At 47.2% G+C, this 27,976-nt stretch overlaps 2 protein-coding genes across 5 annotated transcripts in view; one reads left to right on the top strand and one right to left on the bottom strand.

The window, feature by feature from the left end:
• C8H3orf70 (chromosome 8 C3orf70 homolog) overlaps nt 1–9,189 on the top strand; it is an 87,493-nt gene extending 78,304 nt beyond the window's left edge. For both annotated transcript variants that reach the window (XM_066347146.1, XM_066347145.1), the window contains exon 3: nt 6,248–9,189. In XM_066347146.1, coding sequence (XP_066203243.1) covers nt 6,248–6,804 — 557 coding nt within the window. In that variant the 3' untranslated portion in view covers nt 6,805–9,189. The remainder of the gene's footprint in view (nt 1–6,247) is intronic.
• A 6,458-nt stretch (nt 9,190–15,647) lies between these two features.
• Nucleotides 15,648–27,976, bottom strand: part of VPS8 (VPS8 subunit of CORVET complex) — a 397,311-nt gene continuing 384,982 nt past the window's right edge. For all 3 annotated transcript variants that reach the window (XM_066346811.1, XM_066346813.1, XM_066346812.1), the window contains exons 46-47: nt 26,422–26,502; nt 15,648–16,997 (exon numbers count right to left, since the gene is read on the bottom strand). In XM_066346811.1, the coding sequence (XP_066202908.1) occupies nt 16,848–16,997; nt 26,422–26,502 (231 nt within the window). In that variant the 3' untranslated portion in view covers nt 15,648–16,847. The remainder of the gene's footprint in view (nt 16,998–26,421; nt 26,503–27,976) is intronic.

Raw genomic sequence — 27,976 nt, forward strand, 5'->3', positions numbered from 1 at the left:
CTAACCCCACCCTCACCCTCACCCTAACCCCACTCTCACCCTCACCCTCACCCTAACCCTAACCCCACTCTCACCCTCACCTTCACCCTAACCCCACCCTCACCCTCACCCTAACCCCACTCTCACCCTCACCCTAACCCCACTCTCACCCTTACCCTAACCCCACCCTCACCCTTACCCTAACCCCACCCTCACCCTCACCCTAACCCCACCCTCACCCTCACCCTAACCCCACTCTCACCCTCACCCTCACCCTAACCCCACCCTCACCCTCACCCTCACCCTAACCCCACTCTCACCCTCACCCTCACCCTAACCCCACTCTCACCCTCACCCTAACCCCACTCTCACCCTTACCCTAACCCCACCCTCACCCTTACCCTAACCCCACCCTCACCCTCACCCTAACCCCACCCTCACCCTCACCCTAACCCCACCCTCACCCTCACCCTAACCCCACCCTCACCCTCACCCTAACCCCACTCTCACCCTCACCCTCACCGTAACCCCACCCTCACCCTCACCCTAACCCCACCCTCACCCTCACCCTAACCCCACCCTCACCCCACTCTCACCCTAACCCCACTCTCACCCTCACCCTAACCCCACCCTCACCCTCACCCTAACCCCACCCTCACTCTCACCCTCATCCTCACCTCACCCTCACCCTAACCTCACCCTCACCCTCACCCTAACCCCACCCTCACCCTCACCCTCATCTCACCCTCACCCTCACCCTCATCCTCACCCTCACCCTCACCCTCACCCTAACCCCACCCTCACCCCACTCTCACCCTCACCCTCATCCTCACCCTCACCCTCACCCTCACCCTCATCTCACCCTCACCCTCACCCTCACCCTAACCTCACCCTCACCCTCACCCTCACCCTCACCCTCACCCTCACCCTCACCCTCACCCTCATCTCACCCTCACCCTCACCCTCACCCTCACCCTCACCCTCACCCTCACCCTCACCCTCATCTCACCCTCACCCTCACCCTCACCCTCACCCTCACCCTCACCCTCTGCCTCTGGCAACCACCAGTCTGTTCTCTGTAGCTGTGAACTTACTTTTGTTTGTTTTTTAGAGTTCACTTATAAATGAGATCATATGGTATCTGTCCTCTGACGTTTCATTTAGCACAGTGCCTCAGGGTCCACCCATGTTGCAAATGGCAATAGTTCATTTTTTATGGCTGAATTATATTCCATTGTATATATTACCGATATACTACATTTTCTTTTCTTTTGCTTTCTTTCTTTCTTCTTTTTAGTTGGTGGGGGAGGGAGACAGGGACAGAGACAGGAAGGGAGAGAGATGAGAAGCATCGACTCATAGTTGTGTCACTTTAGTTGTTCATTGATTGCTTCTCATATGCGCCTTGACCAGCTGAGCCAGTGACCCCTTGCTCAAGCCAGAGACCTTGGGCTTCAAGCCAGTGACCGTGGGATCATGTCAATGATGTATACCACATTTTCTTCATCCACTTATCCATCAAGGGACATTTAGGTTGTTTTCATATCTTGACTATTGTAAATAATGCTCCAGTGAATGTGGGGGTGCCTATATAATTTTTTGTTAGTGTTTTTATTTTCTTTGGATAAATACCCTTAAATTATTGGATCATAAGGTAGTTCTATATTTAATTTTTTTGAGGAAACAAACCTCCATATTGTTTTTTATAGTGGCTGTACCAGTTTATATTCTCATCAAATGTGCATATAAAGAAAAATAAAGGGAGGTACCCTTTTACCTGTACTGCTCACAGAAATCAGGGGCTATTTTATCACTTCATATTCATTGTGAAATATCCCCTCTTGTGAGCAGTATATTTTCCCCCAAAGGCAACTGTAGTTACAAAATAATAGTACAGCATCATAACCAAAATATGGACAGTGACACAATTCGGCTTTTTTTAGTGAGAGAGAAAGGAGAGAAATGAGAAGCATCAACTCGTAGTTGTTTCACTTTGATTGCTTCTCATATGTGCCTTGACCGTGGGGCGGGGAAGGGGTTCAAGCTGAGCCAATGACCCGTGGCTCAAGTCAGTGACCTTGGGCTCAAGTGACCGACCTTTGGGCTTAAGCCAGAAATCTTGGGATCATATTAATGATCCCATGCTCAAGCCAGGGATCTCCAGCTATAGCTGGTGACCCCAAGGTTTGGAACCTGGGACCTCAGCACCCCAGGTTGACACCCTACCCACTGCACCCCCACTGGTCAGGCTAGCAATGTTAAAGAACATTTCCATCACTACAGGGATCCCTCATGCTGGGCTTGTATAGCCACATGCCATTTTTAAAATAGGCATTTGTTTATCACTGAGTTATAACAATTCTTTATACAGGGTGGGGCAAAAGTAGGTTTACAGTTGTAAGTACATAAAACAAAGTTTATTCTTGTTATTAATTATTGTATTATTTTCCATATAAACAACTGTAAACCTACTTTTGCCCCACCTTGTATATCCTGGATCATACAGAGTTTTCCTTTCAGTCGGTTAATATAGTGAATTATACTAATTTTTAACTTTAAAAATTGTGTTAAAGTACAGATAACAAAATTTACCATCACAGCCATTCTTCAGTGTACAGTTCAGTAGTGTTAGCTCCATTCCTGTTGTTGTGCAGCCATCAGCACCTCCCACCTCCAGAACTCTTTCCATCCTGCAGAACGGAAGCTCTGCTCATTAATCAGCACTGCCCCCCATTCCCTCTTCCCTCGGCCCCTGGCATACACCGTTCTACTTCATGTCTCTGTGAAGGTGACCCCTCTCAGTGCTTCACGTAAGTGGAATCCTACAGTATTCGTCTTTTTGTGATTAGGTCTTTGAACTGAGCATAACGTCCTCAGCTTTCATGGTGGCATGGATCTGCTTATGCTTAAGGTTGGATAGCGTTTCATTGTATGTCCACACCGTGTGTGCCCATTCAGCATGGACGCTTGCGTTGCTTCCACCTTTCGGCTTTTGTGGCTAATGCTGTTGTGAATATGGTGTGCAGCTCTCTTTGGGACCCTGCTCTCAGTTCTTGGCCTTCCACGCAGAAGAGGAATTGATGGTCCTATTGCATCTAGGTCCTCCTTTCCCTTCCTTCTGCTTTGCTCTTCTCTAAGCCCTGATTCTCTGAGTATCTTTTCATTTATAGACTTAAAAGTTCTCATGCATTTATTTCTTAAATAACACAGTTAGTCCTTAGTTAAGAAGATTGTTTAGAGAATAGAGTATAACAGTTATTGCATTTCCTGGCTAAGTGTCCAGAACCCCCTTTGTTTCAGTCCTTGCTATTGTAGCCGTGTGTTAGCCCATGTTATCTCTTAATAAGTACACTAGCGTGGACATAATTGAATCTTTCTGCTAATTTAGGATCTTGTGATGCCTCTGGGCTGTCATTGTGAACATAGACTCACAGCATAGTGTATAGACGGTAGAAATTACGGGGGGTTGGAGCAATGTACCCCTCTGAGCTCTTAACAAAACTAAATCCTTGACATGAGTTTGTTGTATTTCATTATATATGTGCTTATTAACTAAATAATATAGTATTATATAACATTTGAAAATGCTTACTACTCTTTCTCATCTGGCCATCTTTAGTCTTTTTTCCTTCTTCTCTGCCTTCCGCTTTGTATCCGTGCCCCAGATCACCAGACGATGGTGGTCTCTCCAGCTCCGAGGACGCTCCTTCAGTGCCTGTAACCTGAAGAAGGAAGTGGGTCTGGAATGTATCTTCATTTTCCTCTGCCAGCTGCACTTCTTCTTTTATCACACTTTAAGGGGGAAAAACAGAGCTTGGGAGGAGAGAGGATTAGGGAAAGATAGAGGTAGAACGATCAAGAAGGAGAGAATGAGCAGAGAAATTAATTATGAAGAAGCATAGAGGAGGTGGGGTGGTGAGAGGAGGTGAGGTGAGGGTGGTAGATGTCGTCCCCAGGGCGGGCTTCATGAGTGCTTCTGGCTTTGGACTAAATAAAACCCTGACCCCTCCGGGTCTGAGGATCAACTGCCAGGAACCTTCTGTGGCTGTGACAAGTAGGTGACTAAACCAGAGGTCACTTGGGCTGGAATGAACCTGATTTGCATTCTGCAACAAGCGTCTTTCAGTGCCTGCCCCCACAGCCTCCCGAACTCAACCCCCGTCACTCACTAGTGAAGAGCAGAAGAGACCATAGCTCCACCTCCATTCCAGGTGTTTTGTTCACTACTCTCTGGACAGAAGGGAGTAGTCGCCCAAGTTCTCCAGGTTCCTTCTCTGTCCCCTGCCAGGACATGTCTTTCTCTAATCCTGGGGCTGGTGGATTGCAGGGTCTACCTTTTCTCCCTTCGGCCAAGAAGCCTGTTTGTACTGCTTGGAAGCAGAGGTGCTCCCATGTCAAACGGTTAGCTCGTACCTGATCTAACGTTGCCTGTCAAGGAATAGTACCGTTTTACAGGTAATGGGGAAAAGAAGATACCTGGTATATTTTAAACATAGTTTCCCAGGCAGGTATGACAGGTGCTTTTTCCTTGTGTTTTTATCAGCCCATTGTGTTTGCATGATATATGTCCAGTCTTGGAAGTGACCTAGGAACCCAAAGGCTTAACGTTTTCTATGTACCTTTTCTACGTGTTACTCCAGAATGAAGTTGAATATACAGTGTGTCCGTCAAGTCATGGTGCACTTTTGACCGGTCACAGGAAAGCAACAAAAGATGATAGAAATGTGAAATCTGCACCAAATAAAAGGAAAACCCTCCCAGTTTCTGTAGGATGATGTGGCAGCATGTGCGCATGCGCAGATGATGACATAACACCGTGTATACAGCGGAGCAGCCCACAGCCATGCCAGTTGAGATGTGGACGGTACAGAGGAAAGTTCAGTGTGTTCTGTGGCTCGCTAAATTAAAATCGGTGACCAAAGTGCAACATGAATATCGGCGCGTTTATAACAAAGCGCCACCACATAGGAATAACATTACTCAGTGGGATAAGCAGTTGAAGGAAACTGGCAGTTTGGTGGAGAAACCCCGTTCTGGTAGGCCATCAGTCAGTGCCGAGTCTGTAGAGGCTATATGGGATAGCTACCTAAGGAGCCCTAAAAATCTGTGCGTGAGCCCACATCGAACTGCACTGAATAGGTATGAAACTGGGAGAGTTTTCCTTTTATTTGGTATATATTTCACATTTCTATCATCTTTTGTTGCTTTCCTGTGACTGGTCAAAAGTGCACCATGACTTTATGGACACACTGTATTTTAAGGTAATGCAGCTTCATTGATATGTTAACATAATTATTAAAGATAAAAATAGAATTATTTTGTCATATATAATACTGTTTTACAACTTGTGTGTGTGTGTGTTTTAAGATTTATTGATTTTAGAGAGGAGAGGGAGCTGGAGTGAGAAGTATCAGCTCATAGTTGTTTCACTCTAGTTCATTGCTTGTGTGTTGAATGTCTCTTAGCCGGGCAAGCCCAGGGTTTTGTTTTTTTTTTTTTTTTTCTTTTAGAGAGAGGGATAGACAGGGACAGACAGACAGGAACAGAGAGATGAGAAGCATCAATCATTAGTTTTTCTTGCACATTGCGACACCTTAGTTGTTCATTGATTGCTTTCTCATATGTGCCTTGACCGCAGGCCTTCAGCAGACCGAGTAACCCCCTGCTTGAGCCAGCGACCTTGGGTCCAAGCTGGTGAGCTTTGGCTCAAACCAGATGAGCCCGCGCTCAAGCTGGCGACCCCGGGGTCTCGAATCTGGGTCCTCGGCATCGTAGTCCGACGCTGTATCCACTGTGCCACTGCCTGGTCAGGCAAGCCTAGGGTTTTAAACCGGCAACCTAAGTGTCCCAGATTGGCACTCTATCCACTGCTCCAGCACAGGCCAGGCGTACAACTTATGTTTTTACTGTACTATATCATGGGCATTCCTTATCTAGTATGAGGGGTAAATCACTTAAAATTGTCTACAAAGTAAAGATTATAGTACCCACCTACCCACTTGAGAAATATTAGGAACAGTCAGTATAAATTAAGATTTGTAAAGTGTGTTGAGTTTTCTAGATGAAAATACCATGATGTTAGGTAGGTACCATGCTCTGTTTTTAATTGATTATAACAATGAGGAAAGAGTCTATTATTAGTTTCTTTTGAGATGTTACTGAAATGTTTTTAAAAACATTCTGGGTCCTTGGGATGTAACTGTGGCCACGTTACTGGAGTTTGTGTGATAAGCTTAGGTTTCTGACAGCCTTCTCTGTGTCCCCACAGGCAAGTACGTCTACCAGCCCATGACACCCGTGGAGCAGCTCCCCAGCACCGAGATCCCCGCGAAGCCTTGGGAGCCCCCCAGCACCATTCAGATCTCCGTCTCCCTCACGGAACACTTTCTGAAATTTGCATCTGTCTTTCAGCCTCCCCTCCCGCCCGAGTCGCCAAGGTACTGTACGATCTCAGACCTCTTTATTGACAACTATCAGGTTAAATGCATTAACGGGAAGATGTGTTATGTGCAGAAGCAGCCGGCACCACACTCACACAAAGGGAGCCCTCAGGAGGTCTCTGCACACGATGCCTTAATTTCAAAAGAGAGCAATACACCAAAAATAGATCACTGCTCTTCTCCTTCAAGTTCCGAGGACTCTGGGATCAATGCCATCGGGGCTCACTATGTGGAATCGTGTGATGAGGACACAGAGGAAGGAGCGGAACTGAGTTCAGAGGAAGATTACAGTCCAGAGAGCAGCTGGGAACCGGACGAGTCTACCCTCCTCTCCCCGTCGCAGTCTGACCTGGAGGTGATTGAAACGATAGAAACCACCGTGTGAGTCTGGCCGGCGCCATCCTCGGAGCCACCCTGGGCTCTGTGCTCGCGCTGGCCGGCTCCCTTCCCAGCGCGCTGGTGTTTTCTACCCCTCACAACCATAGCAGTTCAGTGGCCTGCTGACTAGCTTCACTCTTAAATTAGTCTTGTAACTAAGCTATTTATTTTCTTTTGTATCTTGACTTACTTTCTATGTAGCATCTGGTGTCATGAATTGTTACCCAGCCTTAATTTCCCTGGGGACTTGGTAAGCAATGTAGTGAGGCTCACAGAGTGTCACAGACCAGGTTGGGGAGCCTCCGGAGTGAAGGAGACAGTGTCCTGAAAACCCAGCTCTCACAGAAATGCTCCTGGCAGTCCTCTCGGCAAGCTGACAGGCACCTCCCTGCCGGTCCTGTGTGGGAGTCGGCTAGCGTGAGGGAATGGACAGTGTCCTGCTAGAGGCCATTCTGTTCCTCTCCCCTGCTCCCCACCGCCTGCGTGGGCTGGGGCCAGCAGCCTGGCTTCCCTCTAGGGGGGACTGGGGGCCAGCTTGCCCCTAGTTATGGCCAGTGTCTGCACAACCTTCTATGACCCGGGGCTGAGCCAGCCCTTCATTTAAGAAGAGATGGCATCTTCAATCTCATGCTCAATTCAGCTCTCGCTGAGTGCCTACACTCTGCAAGGGGCCGTGGGGATACCGAATGAGTGCGATCTGACTTCCCACGTGTGGGAACCACAGTCCAATTGCAGAGACAATACATGCAGGTAGCAATACCCAGAATGCTCCAGGAACCCAGGGGAAGGAGATGCACTTGGCTTGTAGCGGGGGAATGTGTCATAGCATATTTCCCTGCTGTTCCTAATTGTTCTTCAAATCTGGGGAAAACTTTAAGCAAGTTATATAGGTATTATATTTAGGAGGCAGCCACATCTGACGTCTTAAGAAAATATCAGTAATCGTTTTAGTTAGCATGGAAATGCTAAAGACAGCAGTCCTTTAGGGATTAGGAATGAATCTAATAGGTTTGATGAATTCTGCTTCATTTGGATGTATGAAGCATTAGAATGGCTTAGGTGAGAAATGGATTAGAATTCAGTATGATGCATGGGTTTTTATGCAAATGCAAAAGCAGTTGAAATAGTTCATTGCTAAGTCAGGAGAAAATATTTTGTGTAATATTCACTTTCCTACAGTAATATTCATAGTCTGTTATATGTTCTCTTTTCTCATACACAGAAGTAGTGAATAACTTTCTTTAGCTTTTTTCAGAATTGTACACCTACTCTCCATTTATACCAGGTGTTCCTGTGTGACTTGGTTATCTGCCATTTCTCCAAATATTCTCTCTGTGAGGCATAGTTAAGAATCCAGGAAATTTGATGTGTGCGGCCTCACGAAACTAGAATTGTTGTAGTGGGAGGAGACCTGTTTCTTCCACCCCGACTGTCCAGGAGTGCGCTCTGTGACCTCACCGCGTGCTCCGTGGCGTTACTGCACCCTCTCCTCCGTTACGTTAGTTTGTGTTTTAAGTAATAAGGAGAGGCCCGTGTGTGCTTCCCTGAAGTCTCCTTCACAGATCACTCTGGCAGAGCCTGCTTCCCTAGTTGTATTGCAGTTTATGTGAATGGCTAGAACACTTTCTTTGGTCTAGGTGCCCAAAACATCCACAGGGTTTAGAAAGCAGAGTATGCATATTCCTTGGAGGATGGTGTTAGTTACAACTTTCTGTGCTGAATGAGAATGCAGCACCAGGTTTCCGCTTAGGAAATGTCAGGACTCAACAGTCACACCAATAAGATGGTGAGCAGAGCGCCAAGAACGGAGCCCAGCAGAGGGCAGGTGAGGTGGGGGCGCAGCGAGGGGCTCTCCACTGGCCCCCGCCCAGCCCAGGGGCTCAGGGACAGACCGTGCTGAGCCCTGCATGAGTTCCTCAGTGCCTCCCTTGATCAGCGGCCAGCTGACTGCTCTCAGAATGCCGTGTGTATTCAGGGTGGTAACAGCAACATCAGGGCCCCTTCTGCACCCTCGCGCCTGCCTCGGGCAAGCTCACCGAACTCCCCATGCGCCGTCCCTACCAGTTCTCAGCTCTGGGCCCTATTCCTGTCAAACTAATTGAAGTCAACCGCCAGGTCTTTAAAGCCAAGGAAATGGCTTTAAACGTCCCAGGGCCACATTTCTGAAGCTGCTTTGTTGGTGTTGGGCCCTTTCTCAGTAATATCTATAACTTTTAAAACTCTTGAACTGCCATTCAGAGTAGCTACAATTTTAATGGAATTTTTGGATTTAATAATGGTTGATATCAATTTAAATATTTGCACAATCTCTTTATAATTAAAAATTCACTAAGCTTCACTTACTGTTTTATAGAATTGGAGATGTTCTATTGGATTCTAAATATTAGATGCTCCTGGATCTCAAAATAACCTTTTCTAAACAAGCACAAGAAGAGTATCTTTTGTCCTAACACTGTTGATATTAATAATTTTCTAGAAAATTATATGATTGAACCAGAATTGTTTCTTTATGCTTGCATTCCAAAAACAACTGATAAGGATATAAAAATGTGTAGTTTTAACTTAAATTCTAAGCCTGTCCTGTTCTATATTATATAAAAGAATTTCTCTGTAATCCTGATATTATATTGCTCATTTGCATAAGCATATTTATAGGCACTTTAGAAATTATTTAGATGCAATGTGCATTATAGACACTGGACACAGTCAAATTAAATAGCCTTTGGTTAATACTTGTACATTGAGATGTGACAGCTTTATGATTTGGACCTGGTTCTGTGTCACCTGGAGCAGAGGGTTGGGCTTTGCAGATGGAGAAACTGCTTTCTTGGGCTTTTGTAGAAACCTGGCCCCATTCCTACTTTTTCAAAGTTGGTGTAAAAGCTGTTAGGTAGAAGATACACAATAATTGCTGTATGGAACTTAGCTTTCTTATCTAACCAAGATTGATTTTAGAATTTTCAAGTTTCAAATATGCTCACAATATTTCTGAGAAATGACAAAGCAATTAACGTACTTTGTGGTTGTAGTTAGCTGGCACATTAACAAATGAGGACGTACCAGCAAATCTAGATTGTTTTTCTTTTTACTTTGTAATTTTCAAGATTTGGAAAGAGAATTTGAGGAAACTCTGAAGAAAGAAGGTTGCAGTCCTTGTAGTTCAAGGCACTGCTATACAAAATCAAACCACTGCGATCGGAACCCAGCCTTGAAGTTGTCCTGCAGTGCCTTTTGGATTTGATCTGGGATGTAATTCTGTCTTGGGGGTGAGCTTTTATTTCTTCCCTCCTCTTCCTGGCCTGTTGAGACCTCACAGTTCTTTCAGAGCTCCTTTTATGCAGCTGTCTCTGTTTGGGTGGCAGGGTGCGGCCTGAGGGCTCGAAGGCAGTGCAGTGTATGTTAGGCAGAAACAAGCAGAGTTACAGCAGTATTAATACAGGCAGCTCTTGAGTATTCCATCTTGTTTGCAACATTTTATTGAAACATTCTGGCCTTTCACATGCAGCAAACAATTTTAGCAGTCTTCTTTTCCACTCCCCTCTCCAGAGGGGCTGTGAACCCACGTTAGAGAGGCCAGGCCTAGTGTGGGCTTTTTGGAAAGTCCTGTGTGGGTCGAGGCCCCGGGAGGAGGGGAGACGGCAGTGCAAGTTCTCCCCTTTATCAGCGCTGGGACTCCAGGGGTGGCAGGTACAAGGGCATTTCTCAAAATTAATTCTGGAATTATTTACCTTTAAAATTTTTTATATGTCACAGCTCCCTTTCATTAATGTGGATAATTGAGAGTTGACTCTGTTAGGAAAGAGCCATGTTTCTATTAGTGTTTTGCGTTCCTTTTTCTGTTAAGATTGACGCATGCTCCTAATATTTGGAACAGGTCTGAAAGCCAGTTGTCACTAGAGGTTTTAATAGTGAGCTTCCATGTCATTGTGTTCATGTGCACTTTTCAGGCTGTTCATACCTTACTGCATTCACTTACTGTGCTATTTTTTAAAATGTCTGTTTTAAAGTTTCAAGCACAATGTTGACCATTCTGTAATTTCCTAAAATTATATTGTTTTCCTACAGACAGCTCAACTGTCTTTTATGTATTAATAGTTTAGGAAAATAACTACCTTGTAAAATAAATGTGATTTTCTTTTTCTTTTGTAACAGCACAAATATGATATTTTGAGTTTGGAATGTTCTTTCCCTGCAATCCCCCTTTCAAGCGGTTCTGATTCAAGTAACACAATGAGCTAAACAAAACAAAGCTCACATTTGTAAAATGTGAAACATTTATCTTGTGTGCTTACATCGTGTCAGGAAATGAGCAATTTATATCATTATCCCACTTAAACCTGACGCCAGTTCCCTAAGGGCAGTGGATAGTGCACGCTCATAGCGCTGTCCAGTAACTCCCAGAGCCCTTTGTAAGAACGTTCTTGTTGGCCACATTAGCTTTATACAAATAACACATTCTCCCACAAACAGTATTTCTTTCACACAAAGGTTCCAACTTTGTATTCAGTTCACACAGCCCGGGTTCAGCCACAGGTCCTGGGGGTGCATCCGCTCGGTCCCTGAGGCTCAGGGTCCGAACCTCAGGCTGGCAGCCCAGGAGCTGTTTTTACATTTCGCACACCCAGGGAGAGCAACTGGGGTTGGCTTTTGAATGATCTCACTGGGATTGCTAAATGAATTCTTTTATTAGTAATAGTAATAATGTTAGTATTATTAATAATTAAAGCTCAACACCTACCTTAGTGCTTTCTACCAGTAATCCTCACAGCAATCCCTGAGGGAGATTTCAGCATCTCCATTTCACAAACCAGGAAAAGAGTTCAGGAAGTCAGTATTTTTGCTCCAAGTGGCAAAGCTTCTAAGTAGTGGGCATCAGGATTTGAACCCAGTCACTTTGGCTCTAGAACTTACCACCTTGGCCCTTTGCTTGTGTTGTCTACTCTTATAGCACCTTTCCCACCCTCAAGGTACTTGGCGCTGAGCCAGGTGGCTTCTTAGCCTTCTCAGTGAGGAGAGCACCAGGTGCTCTGTTCCCGTCCCTAACCCAGCAAGCACCTTCCACTGCCTGGTGGCTCATGCCTGCCCCAGCATAGCCGCTCTCCGGGCAGTGTTGTGGAGACATCCACACAGACCTCTGCCAACACACACAGACACACATACTCGCGTCTTTCTGCAAGACACCTCAGTCTCTGAAGTTAGGCCTTGGCTGCTTCCATGTTTAATCACATCTTGATCATCATTCAAGGCTAGCTCTTTCTGTCTTCACAAAAGATAACTTGTCTTTTAAAGTGACTTCTGCAGTTAATCTCATCTACTGTGTGTGCATTCTACTAATTTAAATCTACATGATTGTATTGCCAAGTTCTAGAAGGCATTTCATTATAGCCTCTCAGAGTTGCTGACCGCACACACTTTTATTCTGCAATAAACTTTAATTTAGCCTCTCCCCCGCATTGCAATTCAATCACTGGGAACTGGTAATGCCTGTAGCTCTGAACAACACAAAACTGTGGGTAAGACAGGCTCTTGGGACTCAGGTTCGCCACAGTAAGGCTCAAGGAGGGGCAGCTGGAGGTCAAACGGAATTCCTCAGGGACCAGGCAGATAAAGGAAATGCAAGTAAAAAGGAAGGTTAAGTAGATATGCCTAGACATTAAAGGTGCTTTTGTTTGCTTTTTAAATTTTCCTAGTTTTCTAACATGAATTAATAATACTTTTATAGCCAGAAACTAACCCAGTGAGCTGTGGTGAGCCCTGGACAGGGAGTGCAGGCAGAGCCTGGCCACTGGGGGTTGGGACGGGGCCGGAGAGCCCGCAGGTGCGGACAGCATCTCCTCCTGGTGTGCGCCTGTGGGACGGGAGGGGGTTGGTCCCGGAACTGAGTGGCCTCCACTGAGGAGTGACCCCATGACAGACCTTCAGCCATGCATGGCTGGAAAATGCTTGGGCCAGTGGGTTGGAGAGGGAGGAGAGGGTTTGTTTCTTACTGTCTTTCTCAGTCCTCAGCCTGAAGCTCTGCTGTAACTTTGTAGATGGGAGATCAGAAAGCTAGGGGCCTGGTGGGACATTTTAGCCCTGTCTGACACCTACCCTGTCACCTAGTGCAAGACCCCAGGTGACTTATCCCAAGAAAGAGATCTAGGGTGTGATTGCAAGGTGACAAGAAACAGCACCCTGGATCAGCGAAGCACGTGTCTGAACTGAGACTTATGAAGCATTTTCCCGACTAATCTGCCATACTTGGTGACACTGTGGTGCACAGAGAAGGTTGGTAAGATTATGGCTGACGCAGCCAAGAGCTAAGTCAACTATCAAGGCAGGTAAGCCAGTCAGTCATACATGGTGGCTTAGTAGCTGGGCCAGAGCTCTACTTCCTCGGAGTCCAAATCCAGCCAGTGCTACTCCCTCAGCTCGAACCTGCACAAAGCCTGCCCTCTCCGTGGGCCTCTCCTCTCCCTTCCTGTCTCCTCCCCGCACTCGCCCCGGGCTCCCTGCGCACCCAGCATCACCCCACACCGAGACCAGCCCTCGCAAAGCTGTCCTGCTGGTAGAAGTCAGGACAGTGTTTGACTTGGGGGCGGGGCGTGATGAACAGAGACTTGAAGGGGACCTCTGGGATGCTCGTCATTTCTATTTGCCTGATCTGGGTGCTGGTTCCACAGGTGTGTTCACTTTGTGAATCAATCCAGTTGTATGCATATGGTTTGTGAACATTTCTGTTCATAAACAGTTTACTTAAAAAGGACAGTGATTTTAAAAGAAAATGTGGTGATACCCATTCTGTTGTAAGTACTGTGCTGTAGAGGACCCGGAGTGGACAGAACATAATCCTGACCTCAGGAGTGTAGGAGACGGGAAAACACCCACCTGTGGAAGTAAGGTGAGTCAAACTGCCGTTTTCCTTCCGTAGCTGGGGAAGGCTTCAGACAAGGTCAGTGCACGGAGGCGGCTGGTGGGGAGGCGGCTGGTGGCCAGGGATGCCCAGAGAGGAGGGGCCCCTGGGATGAACTGATGCTGAGGCTGCTCTCTGGGAGCTCGGCTGTGCTCAGATGTCCTGGGCTCCTGGAGTGGGCCCCGGGCTGCCCAGAGAACAGCACACCAGGAGGCCGTCCCTGCATCTCCGGGCACATCACAGGCATTGGATTCTGGAGAGGCCCCTTGGGAAACACGTGCTCACCAGGCAGAGCTGAGTAGGAACGCACAGCTTCTTGAAGGATCCCTAAAGCTCTTACTGACACTAAAGCATTCACCATCGACGAAGCCCCTGTAGGCCTTCCTCTCCCACAGACACCTTCCCTGGCCCTCCCCAAGGCAGGCGCTGGTTGGTAATGTTACTTTGTAAAGCACCTTCTAAAGTCACTAGGACTTCACTATAGGTGGAGCAAATCACCTTTCTTTTCTTTATTTTTCAGAAGAGCCGATAGCATGTGCCCCACACCGGGCTCCGTCCAGCAGTCCATTGTGCCTCTGGTGAGCCGGGTGCAGCTCTGCCCCGGCGGCAGGAGGGCGGGGCGTGGGCCAGTGGAGGGGCTGTGCCCCACACCGGGCTCCGTGCCCCACACCGGGCACCGTCCAGCAGTCCATTGTGCCTCTGGTGAACCGGGTGCAGCTCCGCCCTGGCGGCAGGAGGGCGGGGCGGGTGCCGAGTGTGTGGGGGGGCATTTGACTGAAGCTGGGGCCCTAGAGGAACCATGCTTTTAGGGTGTCCAGATATTTGCAGTGTGGCAGCTGTGATGGACACTGCTTTGTTTGGCCACCCAGAACCCACACCCGTCTTCTGCCAGGGCCCCAATTTCCTGTCCGAGGGCCACCCCTCTCCGCCAGAGAGCACAGGAGACATTCTGAACAGTCCCGCCCTCGAGTGGCAGCTGAAGGGTCTCCCGCCCCCAGATCCTTCCTCTCACCGCCTGTCACAGCTCGGGGTGAGCGCAGTGAGCTGACCTAGAAAAGCAGCTGGAGCTCAGCAGCGGCTGGAGCGGCCCTCGGAGCTGGCTGCTCTGACCTCCCCGCCCCCAGGAGCACCCGCTCCCCCAACACGCTCCACGGCCATGACAGGACCGCTGCTGTTGCCGAGCAGTCTTTGTCCCTATGGAACTGCTCTAAGGCGGGCTGTGACATCACTGCTGACTAGAACATGTGCGAAGTGCCATGAGAGGGGACAGTGACAGTGGCTGCCTGATGGCAGGGATCAGGGTGCGACTCAGGCCTGTCACTTCCAGTGCCAGCACTTAGTCACCGAGACAAGAAAGCCCTTCAGGTCCAATCGAGTCTCTTCTTAGGAAGGCATGCCCGCATCGAGAGCAGCTGTGATGTGTTCAGTGGTGCTGTGCCTCGGATGACAAGCTAAGGAATTCTTGGGAGCTGGTAGGAGAGATGGGCCGTAGGAGAGTGATTTGTTGGTGTTTGGCCCTGACTTGAGCAGTAAACTGCCTTGGCTCTGTAGACTAGAAGGAAGGACAGTCACCAAGTTTACTTTGAGAATATTAAACTCCTTTGGCCTTAATTTTAAGCTCATCAAGAACCTTTCTGATCTGTAACTGGGAGGGTAACATCTTGATTCTGGAATCACAGTTCTGTGTTCACACCCCTGCTCTGCTGCTCCTGGGTGTATCAGCTTGGTTAACTTCTTTGTCCTGTCTGAGCCTCAGCTTTCTCATATGTAAAATGGGGTTGACACTCTCTCAGAGATGTGCACCCAGTATCAAGTAGGTGCAGCGGCCTGTGCGGGTCTGGGGGAGCGGTGCAGGCAGCCCTGGAGGAATCACGGGACTGGCCCAGGGCACTGGCATGGCCTGGTGCAATTAAGAAGCCACAATATTTTTGCTGGTGGAGGATTTTGCCTTCAATCTGTAAAATATACAAAAGCTGTGAAGTACAAGAAAGGGAAGTCTGCCTGTATAATAAAAGCTCAGCTGGTATTCCAGGGCTGTGGCCATGTGCTTGCACAGTGCTAGCTATTTACACGCATTGTTTCATCTCGTCTTCAGAGCAGCCTTATTTATAGGAAGAAACTGAAGCTGAGAGAGAATTACAGCTCGCGTGTGGCCAAAGCAGGATGTACTGTCTATTAAAGGTCAGCAAATCGGCATCTAGTTTACACACCTATTTCCTGTGGGCTTGGTTAGCATAAGGGAGCCCGTGCATGAGAGTCTGACCACCCCCGAGTGGACTGATGAGAACGGAGCACCTCAGCCTGGAGGTGGAACGAGTCTGTGTGGTGACGCCCCGTGGGTTCAATGTTGTGCCAAGTCCCAGGGCCAAGACGTGACAATGCTGCCGTGGCAGCCTTGTCCCCATCACAGGAGCACCTGGGTGGCTGGCAGCTCTGAATGGAGTGACGGAGCTGTTTATTTGAATAAGGGTAGTGTTGTCACAATCCAAGTCCTTGACTTTCAGCTGATAAAACAGAATTGTGGTAATAAGTGTTCCAAATGTCCTGTATGGCTTGACAGATTGAGAGCTGGACACAGCCAGCAGCCTACAGCACTTACACGGGCTTTTATTGTTAGAGAGGGAACATCTGACACTCAGATGGGCTGTAACAGAAACACATCAAAAGGAGAGGTCTGGCCCCTGCGGGTCCCTGGCTCCCTCAAGTATGCGAGTCAGTGGTGCTGCAGCCTGAACACTGCTCCCTGTCCCCCCTGCAGCAAAATCGGCAGTCCCTCTGTGCTGCCACCAGCTCTAGGTGACGAGGACCAGACTCCAGAATGCCATCTGCATGAGCGCCACCTGTCCCCTAGGCTCAGGAGACAGGAAACAGTCCCAACAGGCAAAGCACATTTTCTCAAAAAGCAGGATGGAGGTATGTGACATTCTTTTGCTTAAGCAAAACAGAATCAACTAGTCCAGTGACGTGCTGCAGTGACACCACAGATTGGACAGGGTCCTCCCTGGGAGTGTCAGGCGTGGAGAAAGCCTGGGCCCAGAAACGCCCCTCGGGTCCTCTGCTCAGGAGTGTGGAGGCCGTCAGGGCCAAGCCAGCCGAGAGGGCTCCCTCCCCAGCTGCCCTGATTGTCTCTGGTCTCCAAGGCCAGGCCCCAGGGAGCATCAGTCCTCGCTCACAGGTGGGGGGACGAGCTGCAGCTGGAAGTTCTCATTCTGGAAGATGCTGTGGAAAGCTGAGCCACTCTGGGGGCCGCTGAATGGCCGGTAGCTCTCGCTGCCGCGGTTCTGGGAGAGTTCTGTGAGGAGAGCCAGCTGCACAGGAGGGACACAAGTCAACCAAGGCTGAGGGTGTCCCAAGTCCCCCCCCCCACCTCAAATACATGAGGGACAGTGCTGCTCAGTGGGAAGAGGAGACAAACTGGGTTTGGATCCCAGGTCTGCATCTCACAGACAAGTCATGTGACTGTGGACAAATTCACTTCATCTTGTGGGACCTAAACATTCCCTCCTTCACTAAGAGCGAACTGAGGTGTTTCATCCGCACATCGAACTGAACTGTGCTGCTCCGAGAGGAGGGGACACGGGGACGCTGCCCTGCCTGCTGCCCTCGGGCTGGAGCCTAACCCTGTGGCCTGCCCTGCGTGCAGGTTCCCCGCTGCTGGTCGCACTCCGCCCTTCCGTTCAGTTCTAGGGTGAAGGACCCTGCCTTTTTTTTTTTTTTTTTTTTTTTTTTTTTTTTTTAGTGAGAGAGAGAGGAGGTGTGGGGGACAGACAGACAGACAGATACAGACAGACAGGAAGGGAGAGAGATGAGAAGCATCAACCCGTCATTGCGGCTCCTTAGTTGTTCATTGATTGCTTTCCACATGTGCCTTGACCAGGGGGCTACAGCAGACCGAGTGACCCCGTGCTCAAGTCAGTGACCGTGGGGTCATGTCTATGATCCCATGCTCAAGCCAGTGACTGCACTCAAGCTGGTGAGCCTGTGATGGATCTGGCGCCGTCGGGATTTCAAACCTGGAGACCCCTGCGCTGTGATCTCTGGCTCTGACTGCTCCCTTTTGTAACCTGCATAGCTCCAAATGGGTGCCCAGCTGCCAGTTCAAACTTCGGGGAGTCAGGAGAAACTGAGACTCTACCTTCTCCTCCCTGCTTCCAACGTCCCTATTCCCACCAATGACACCAGTGAAAACCTCACTGTTAGTGGCTCAGTTCTGAAAGACCTGCCAAGGACCGAGTGGCAGGAGGAGAGGTTAATGCCAGCCCACTGGGAAACCAGGCTCTGCCACTCCGAGGGGTCCTCCCTTTTACCTCAGAGGCCTCAGCAAAAGTTGGGAGCCTGACAGCCTGGCCCACGAGAGGCCCTGGACGGTCAGAGAACAGATGACCTCCGCACCCAAGGCCTCCCTGGAGAGGGCAGCTGTGAGGAGGGAGCGAGCGTCACACAAGGTGCTCCGAGCCCCAGGTACTGTGTTTAGTGCCTCTGGGTGCCAGGCACTATGCTAGGTTCTTTACATATGTATTATTTCTTTAAAAGTTTTTATTTTTAATTTAAGTACAGTTGGTATACAATATTATATTTGCCTAAGGTGTACAATACAGTGATTTGACATTTGTGATCACGTCACTAATTCTAGTGATCACCTGTCACCGTGCAAACTGATTGCAGTGTCACTGGGTTCCCCTTTATCACCTCACTGCTCCTCTCTGGCACCATCCCTATGGGTCCATCCATGCTATCACAAATGGTAAGGTTTCATTTCTTATTGCCTAGTCATATTCCATTGTATATACCACTTCTTCATTACACCTAGGTTGCTTCTGTATCTTGGCTATTGTAAATAATGCTGTGGTGTGCATATATCTTTGAATTAGTATTTTTGTTTTCTGTGGATAAATACTTAGAAGTAGAATTGCTGGACTATATGGCAGTTCTATTTTTAGTTCTTTGAGGAACCTCCATACAGTTTTCCACAGTGACTGCACAGTTTGCAGTTGCACCAACAGTGCAGGAAGGTTTCCATTTCTCCCCATTCTTGCCAACACATTATGTTGTTGACTTTAATGATAGCAGTTCTGACAGGGATGAGGTGATACTTCATTGTGATTTTGATTTGCAATTCTCTGATGATTAGTGATGTTGAGCATCTTTTCACATGTCTGTTGGCCTTCTGGATTTCTTTGGAGAAATGTCTTTTCATGTCCTCTTTATTTGAGAAGAGTAAGTACAAATTTTTCTTTAAATGTTTGGTAGATTTCACCTGTGAAGACACCTGGTCCTGGGATTTTTTTATTGGGAGTTTTTTGATTATTGCTTCATTTTTTTTTTTTTTGTATTTTTCTGAAGTTGGAAATGGGGAGGCAGTCAGACAGACTCCTGCATGTGCCTGACCGGGATCCACCCAGCATGCCCACTAGGGGGCAATGCTCTGCCCATCTGGAGCGTTGCTCTGTTGCAGCCAGAGCCATTCTAGCGCCTGAGGCAGAGGCCATAGAACAGGGGTCCCCAAACTACGTCCCGCAGGCCAAATGCGGCCCCCTGAGGCCATTTATCTGGCCCCCCGCCACACTTCCAGAAGGGGCACCTCTTTCTTTTTTTTTTTTTTTTTTTTTTTTTTCATTTTTCTGAAGCTGGAAACGGGGAGAGACAGTCAGACAGACTCCCGCATGCGCCCGACCGGGATCCACCCGGCACGCCCACCATGGGGCGACGCTCTGCCCACCAGGGGGCGATGCTCTGCCCCTCCTGGGCGTCGCCATATTGCGACCAGAGCCACTCTAGCACCTGAGGCAGAGGCCACGGAGCCATCCCCAGCGCCCGGGCCATCTTTGCTCCAATGGAGCCTTGGCTGCGGGAGGGGAAGAGAGAGACAGAGAGGAAAGCGCGGCGGAGGGGTGGAGAAGCAAATGGGCGCTTCTCCTGTGTGCCCTGGCCAGGAATCGAACCCGGGTCCTCCGCACGCTAGGCCGACGCAACACCTCTTTCATTGGTGGTCAGTGAGAGGAGCACATTGACCATCTCATTAGCCAAAAGCAGGCCCATAGTTCCCATTGAAATACTGGTCAGTTTGTTGATTTAAATTTACTTGTTCTTTATTTTAAATATTGTATTTGTTCCCTTTTTGTTTTTTTACTTTAAAATAAGATATGTGCAGTGTGCATAGATATTTGCCCATAGTTTTTTTATAGTCTGGCCCTCCGATGGTATGAGGAACAGTGAACTGGCCCCCTGTGTAAAAAGTTTGGGGACCCCTGCCATAGAGCCATCCTCAGCGCCCGGGCCAACTTTGCTCCAATGGAGCCTTGGCTGTGGGAGGGGAAGAGAGAAATAGAGAGAAAGGAGAGGGGGAGTGGTGGAGAAGCAGATGGGCGCTTCTCCTGTGTGCCCTGGCCGGGAATCGAACCCAGGACTCCTGCACGCCAGGCCAACGCTCTACCACTGAGCCAACCGGCCAGGGCCTATTGCTTCATTTTCATTGTTAGTACTGGTCTATTCAGATTCTCTATTTCTTCCTGGTTTACTATTGGAAGGTTGTATATTTCCCGTAATTTATTCATTTCTTCTAGATTTGTTGGCATATAATTATCCATAGTATTCTTTAATGATCTTTATATTTCTGTGGTGGAAGTTCTAATTTCTTTCACTTGTGATTTGCATATGTATTTGTATTCTCTCTATTGCTTGATGAGTCTTGTTTAAGGGCTTATCAATTTTATTTATTCTTTCAAAGAACCAGCTCTTTATTTCATTCATTTTTCATTGTTTTCCTACTTTCTATTTCATTATTTCCACTCTGCTCTTTATTATTTCCTTCCTTCTACTTTGGGTTTTGTTTATTCCTCTCTTTTTAGTTTCCTTAGTTGTAGATTTAGATTGTGCATTTGGTGGGTACACAACATACTCAACAGTTCAGATGCTATCGAAATGTTTACCTGAAACCTGTGTACTCTTACTGATCAATGTCACCCTGTTAAATTTAATTTTCTAAATAAAATTTAAAAATAAATTTTAAAAAATGTAAGAAAAAATCGATTGTTTATTTGGGATTTTTCCTGCTCTTGAGCTAGGCCTGCAGCTATAAGTTCTCTGACAGCTGCTTTGCTGTAAGGTTTGCTTTCATCTTGTCTCAAGGTAGGTTTTGATTATCTCTGAATCACTGATTGTTCAGAAACTTGCTGTTTAGCCTCCATGTATTTGTGTTTTTTCCTGAAGTTGATTTCTAGTTTCATGCCATTGTGGTCAGAAAATATGCTTGATATAATTTCAATTTTTTTGAATTTACTGAGGCTTATTTTGTGGCCTAGTATATGATTTATCCTGGAAAATGTTTCATGTGCACTTGAAAAAAATATGTAATCTATAGTTTTTGGATACAATGTTCTACAAATGTCTTAACTGTTCCAATGTGGCATTTAAGGCCATTATTTAATTATGAATTTTCTGTCTGGGTGATCTATCCATTGAATTAGGTGGAGAATTATAGTCCCCTACTATGATAGTATTACTGTTAACTTTTGCCTTTATGTCCATTAAGAATAGCTTTATATACTTGAGTGTTCCTAAATTGGGTGCATATTTAAAATTGTTACATTCTCTTCTTAGATTGAGCCCCTTTCAAGTTATTTAACCTCCTTTGTTTCTTTTTACATTCTTTGTTTTGAAGTTGATTTTGTCTGATGTAAGTGACGTTTTGCTACCCCCGTTTTCATTTCTGTTTGCATGGAATATCTTTACTCATAACTTCACTTTCAGTCTGTGTGTGTCTTTCAATCTAAAGTGTATCTTTTGTTTGCAACATTTCTTCCATTTACATTTAGAATAATTATTGTTAGGTATGTGTTTATTACCATTTTGTTGATTGTTTTTTGGTGGGTTTTGTTGTTCTTTGCTGTCCCTTCTCTTGATTCTTTCAATTTGTTGTTTTTCTTCAATGTTTTTTTTTTTTTAATTTAGTGAGAGGAGAGGAGGCAGAGATAGACTCCCGCATGCACCCCAACCAGGATCCACCAGGCAAGCCCACTAGGGGGCGATGCTCTGCCCATCTGAGCTTTTCTTTTTTTACTTTTTTTGTGTGACAGAGTCAGAGAGGACAGACAGAGACAGACAGGAAGGGAGAGATGAGAAGCATCAATTCTTTGTTGCAGCTCCTTAGTTGTTCAGTGATTGCTTTCTCATATGTGTCTTGACTGGGGAGCTACAGCAGAGTGAGTGACCCCTTGCTCAAGACACTGACCTTGGGCTTCAAGCCAGTAGCCCTGGGCTCAAGCCAGCAATCTTGGGATCATGTCTATGGTCCCATACTCAAGCCAGCAACCTCAGGGTTTTGAAATTGGGACCTCAGCATCCCAGGTCAATGCTCTATCCAGTACACCACCACTGGTCAGGCCCTTTAACTTTTCTTGTTTAACAAAAATTGTAAGGCCCTGTTAGTGGTGGTGAACTCCTTTAGTTTTCACTTGTCTGGAAAACTCCCTCCTTTAATTCTAAAGGATAGCCCTGTTGGACACAGTATTATAGGTGTAGATAGGTCCCTTTCTTTGAGCACTTTAAGTTTGTCCTGGCACTCCCTCTGGCTTGTCAAATTGTGTGAGAAATCAGCTGATAGCCTTACGGCATTTCCCTTGTATGCAATTTGATGTTTCAATTACCTTGCCTTTAAGACTGTCTCTTTGTCTTTCATGCTTGCCATTTTAAGTCAATATGCCTTGAGTATTGTTGTGGGTCTCTTTGGGTTCATTTTGTTTGAACCCTGTGTTTGGATGTCTGTTTCCTTCCCAGATTAGGAAAGTTTTCAGACATTATCTAAACATTCTGCCCCCCCTTCTCCTTCTGGAATCCCTATAATGCAAATGGTAGGGTGCCTGATGTTATCCCAGAGATCTCTTATATCAGTGTTTTTCAATAGTCTATCTATTTAATCTTTATACATCATCAGGGTGGTTAACTCTTTCGTGGAGCAGCAGCTGAAAAACACTGTCTTATACTATTCTTACTTTTAACAAATCTTTTTTTGCTCTGGCTGGGTGGCTCAGTGGCTAAAGCATGTCCCAGTGCACCAAGGTCACCCCTTCCTCAGGGCATGTGTGAGAAACAGTCAGTAAGTACACAACTAAATGGAACAACTAAGTGAAACAGTGAATTGATGCTTCTCTGTCTTTCACTCCCCCATCTTTCCCTCTTTTCTTACCCCTCCCTTTCAATCAATGGAAAAATAAAAAATAATTTTAAAAAATCTTTTTTTACTTGGTGATTTTGATTGGGTGATTACTACTATCTTGTCTTTCAGGTCCCTAATCCTTTCTTCTATATTAGTTAGTCTGCTGCCAGTTCCTTCTCATGTATTCATTTTAGTTACTGCCTGCTTCATTTTGATTGACTCTTCATTACACTTTTTATCTTTCTGTTGAAGTGCCTGATTTCCTCTATTGTGCTCTCAAGTCTGTTGAGCATCTTCATGCCAATTTCTTTGAATTCTTTATTAGGCAAATAATACTTAATTCCATTGCCTTAGGGTTTTTCTCCCGAGTTTCTTCTTGTTCCTTCATTTGGGCATAGTCTTCTTTTTCTCCATTTTGTCTGTCTGTGTTTGTTCTTGTGAGTCACACTGAATAACTACCCTCCCTCTCTTGAAAGATGGGCTATAGATGTATTGGATAGTTTGGGCAGGTTGACTGTAGCCAGGGTGGGCATGTGCTATACCTGATCTGTTACTTGGCCTGAAGGAGTGGGTTCCAGGTGAGGCTCTTACCCTGCCCTGTTGCTTTAACTGTCTGTGATCACAGTTGGGCCTTGCACACACACCCAGCTCACTCTGCACAGGGCAGCCCTGTGTGTGGTACCACAAGTTTTGCTAGGTCTACATTTTCTTCGAGTGGGTGGCTCCCCGTGTGAGTGCAGCAGTGCCCTACCCTCTCTGCACTTCCTCTGCAGAGGGCAGTCCTGTGGCAAGTCCTGCAGTGTTTTGCTAGCCCTGCCCTCTCCAGGAGGGGTAGCCCTACGTGAGCACACAGGGGTGCCCCAGTATCTCTGCACTTCCTTTGGACAGGGTATCCTTGCAGGCAGGTAGCACAATGTTTTGTTGGCTCTGCGTTCTCCTCAGGTGGGGGCCCCCTTGTGTGTGCAGCTCAGCGGGGTATGAGGCCCCACACTGCTGTGCCCGCTGGACCAGCCTCCAGGTGGGAGGCCCCTTGGACGTGTGCTGGGATGCCTCCTGTCTCTGCGGGTCCAGCTCCAGGAGGGCGGGGCTCCTGCTGCTATCCGGCTTCAGGGGAAACAGGAACGATGGCGCTCACTGGGTCCTGTGGTTCCCTGGCCTTCTCTGTGGGGACCCCCTTTCTTGCTTGTTGTGCAGAAGCGGTTCCGCTGGCTCCCAGCGTCTCCCAGGAGGAATTCTGAGTACAGGTGCACATTCCACGTGTTCTTGGGAGAAGGCGAGCTCAGCACCCACCCATGCTGCCATTTGGGCCTGCTTCTCATGTCTGGTTTTTCTAATCCTCTCAATCAGCCCTCTGGTAAAAAAACTGGGGCCCTGAGAAGTTAAGTAACTTGTCCTAGTCACCCACTAGTGAGTGGTAATGTAGGATTCAAAATCAGGCCCATGTGGCAACTTGTGCTCGGCTGAGCTGCCCACGGTCTGCCTTCCCTGAAGATAATGTCTGTTCCCTGTTTCCTACTCACATATCCTGCCAGTTCTCTGACCTCTGGCAAGGGTTTCTCTCTTCACCCAAGCAATAATGGCACAAGGCTCACGTGTATCCAGTGTCACTTTTATGGATAACTCATGACCTGTGGTTGGAGTAATTGAGGAGACAACTGAAGGCCAATTTAAGTTCAAAGTGACAGTTTATCTAAAATAACCCAGCTCAAGCCCCTGGCTCAGAGACGTGTGTATGGTCCAGTTCACAATTCAGAACAGTGTTTCCAACTGCAGGTTACTTCGTTGGCCAAGGACAGAAAAGGGGTATGCTTGCTTAAGCAGTCCTGCCAGGAACTTCACTGCCACCCGAGAGGATTCAGAGAGACATCCCTTGCTCTGCTTGATCTCTGCTTCATGCAACTTCCTATCTTCTGTGACTCTCTCAGCTGCCCACCAGATTGTGAAGTTCTCCACAAGTGCTGTTACTTACATATAATGCTAAGAAGAGAACAGGCAACAGATGCTACATAAACTCCAGATTCTTCCACATTCAGACAGTGTGAGGTAGAAAGATCAACCACAAAAAATATTTTCTATTTCCCAGGAAAAAAACAACTGTATTGCTATAACCTAGTGATCTGGAAATTGATGAGTCCTGAATGTGGCTCAATAGTTTGAAGCAGCATAACTCCTGGGCAGTGACAGAGGTAGTGCCAGTTCATAATGCTGCCAGACCACCCTCAGGAGACCCCTGCAGAAGTCTGGAACAAAACTCGGCCCAAGCCACCTCTCAAGGAGGGAACACCATTTCCCCCCCTGGGCTTCCATGCAGCCCAGCAGATGTTTGCCTAAGGACGGGAGTGGGGAAAGGGAGTCCAGAGCACACAAGCAGTCTGCGCAAGCGCAAGATAAGCTCAGGAACAAGTCTGGCCCAGCTGGAATGAGGTGTGAGCTGGGGATGGAGGAGGCGGTGGAGTTTGGACTATGCTTTCAGGTGCTGGAGATCCAGGAGAGTATTTTAAGTGGGGGTGGGGTGGGGGTGGTTACGTACATTTGGGTTTGGAAGGAGTGCTCAGACAGCAGCATGTAGAAGGGACTGAAGGCCTGTAGTGGCCTCTGTGACCGTGTGGAAGGAAGGGGAGAAATACACAGGAGATGTAGAGAAGATGCCAGCAGGATCTCCCTAAGGAATGTGTGAAGCGGGAGAGAGAAACCCAGGGTACTGCCAGCTTTCTGTTCTCAGACTGGATGAGAGAAGGCACCACCCAGAGAGAGGCGCAAGGCGAGGGACACCTGGCTGAGAAGGTGCACTTCTCAGATGCTAGCGCGACACCCAGACTGATGCTCTGGCATGACTGCCAGAACAGGAAGAGCACTCCCAATCTGTACTCTTTTTCTTCGGTTATAGGATAACACAGTTTTATCCCATGGCCTTTTGGGACAAAGACCAATTTCCCCAGTCTGCGCTGCAGTTAGGTGTGTTCATGTGTCTAAGTTCTGGACAACGGGAGTAAGTATAAGTGGTGCATACAACTTGTACGAGCTGTCCTTAAACAAAGGGCTTATGCTCTTCCCCCTTTTCCTCTATCTTGCTAGCTGGAATGCAGATGTAACGGATGGAGCTAGAGCACCCATGTGAGTATAGGCCAGATGTCACAGATGGTGGAGCCACAGACAGAAGAAATCTGGAGTGAGGTTTACAGAAGGCGTCCGAGGCAGCCTACATTTATACCTCTAATTTGGTTAAGTCACTATAACTCAACAAATTCAACCAGTGCAGATGTCCAGCAGGGTCTGCGGCTTTGGGCAGATGTGGCAGTCATCAATAAAAAGAAAGGGCTCCCAGATGAAAGATTAGGAAAAGCAGATGCCCTCCTGTGTCCTCACAGCCCATGGCAAGTAAGGGACAGATACCGTCCTACTTCTTTTGCATCCTTTCCAAATTCTCACTGTTCCCTGGGGCCAGGACTCCACGTGGACAGAAAAGGGCACTTTTCTGACTGAGGAGGAGGCTGGAGCAAGGACTTGAGGACTCTACATTTCTAGAATAGAAATTATAAATAAGGAACTAAACATTTAAACAATTACACAAACATTACCCTGGAACTTCCTCGGTAGAGACGACAAAGCTGATCAAATGCTTGGATTTGCTGTGGATCCAGAACAGGTTCTGAGGTTGCCTGAGAAATAAAAAACAGTAAGGTGAGGAATATCCATGGGCAGCCTCTGACCTCGGCCACCGGTGAAATAGGATGTGCTGTTTCCTTCATTTGTCTGAAGAAAATCCATGCTACAAGCAATTAGTGAGATATTAAACTGAACATTAATTAGAAATGGGCTGGTCCAGCCCTGACTAGTTGGCTCAGCGGTAGAGCATTGGCCCGGCGTGTGGAAGTCCCAGGGTTGATTCCTGGTCAGGGCACATAGGAGAAGCACCCATCTGCTTCTCTACCCTCCCCTCCCTCCATCTCTTTCTTTCTCTTCCCTTCCCACAGCCATAGCTCGAATGGTTACAGCAGAATTGGCCCTGGGCACTGAGGATGGCTCCATGGCCTCACCTCAGGCACTAAAATAGCTCAGTTGCCGAGCAATGGAGCAGCAGCCCAGGCAGGCAGAGCACTGCCTGGTAGGGGCTTGCAGGGTGGATCCCAGTCGGGGCACATGTGGGAGTCTGTCTTTGCCTCCTTACCTCTCACTTAACAACAACAACAAAAAACAAAAAAAAACAAAAAAAGAGAGAGAGAGAGAAAAGAGAAGAAACGGGTTGGTCCCTCTAAAGTCCCTTGGTGCCAGCCCCGAGGCTGACCTCTCTGTGGATGCTTTCCCTAGTGTGGTCCCTAATTTCCTGTACTGACCCGTTTCCTTTAGGGCTTCTTGATCCCTCTTTGCCTTTACTATGCAGAGAAATTCAGCTCTGTCCAGCCTTGCCTTCCCGTATCCATCGCTGAGTATAGTCAGCCAAGATGGCCCTTCTTTGAGGTGGTAGTGGGGATGCATTACACAGGAAAAATCATGTAATCTCCCCATCTCATAAAGCGGGGAACCACCTATGGGGTTGCAAGGTTGGCCTACTACTTTTGGGAGAGATGAACTCGAACTTATTTCTATAGTAATAGTGTGATGGAACATACCAATACTGTGGTTCTGCTCTTGGTGAATTATCTAACTTATACCTAGAGAGAAGAAACGGGATCTTGTGGAAGGCAGCCATAAGCTCTGGAGTCAGAAATAAACTAGAATACCAGTTCTGACACTATCCTACTGTATGACCTTAGGTAAGTCACTTCTCTAAGGCTAAGCTTCAACTCCTTCACCTAAAAGTGAGAGAGGGTAATACTTTCTTTATGAGGTTACTGAAAGTTAAATTATATACAATACATATTTAAGGTGTCATGAATTTGGCATGTCACAAGGACTCAGTATATGCTGGCTTTCATTCCTACACTTAGAGATACCTTTAGTTCTATGTTGATTTCAGAAGTGTTTTTATGTTATGTTTAAGACTAGTGAAAAGAGATCTTTCTTCACTCTGTATTTACTGTAAATGCTTTTGGCATGAATATAAAGTACTACTAAAAAAAGACCTAATGTGTTTGAGGAGAAGTGTTCAATGAGAAAGGGTCTCAGTGTTGACAGGAGCGCCACTCTGAGAAA

Source organism: Saccopteryx leptura, chromosome 8 (genome assembly GCF_036850995.1).
Source record: "Saccopteryx leptura isolate mSacLep1 chromosome 8, mSacLep1_pri_phased_curated, whole genome shotgun sequence".
Lineage (NCBI taxonomy): Eukaryota > Metazoa > Chordata > Mammalia > Chiroptera > Emballonuridae > Saccopteryx > Saccopteryx leptura.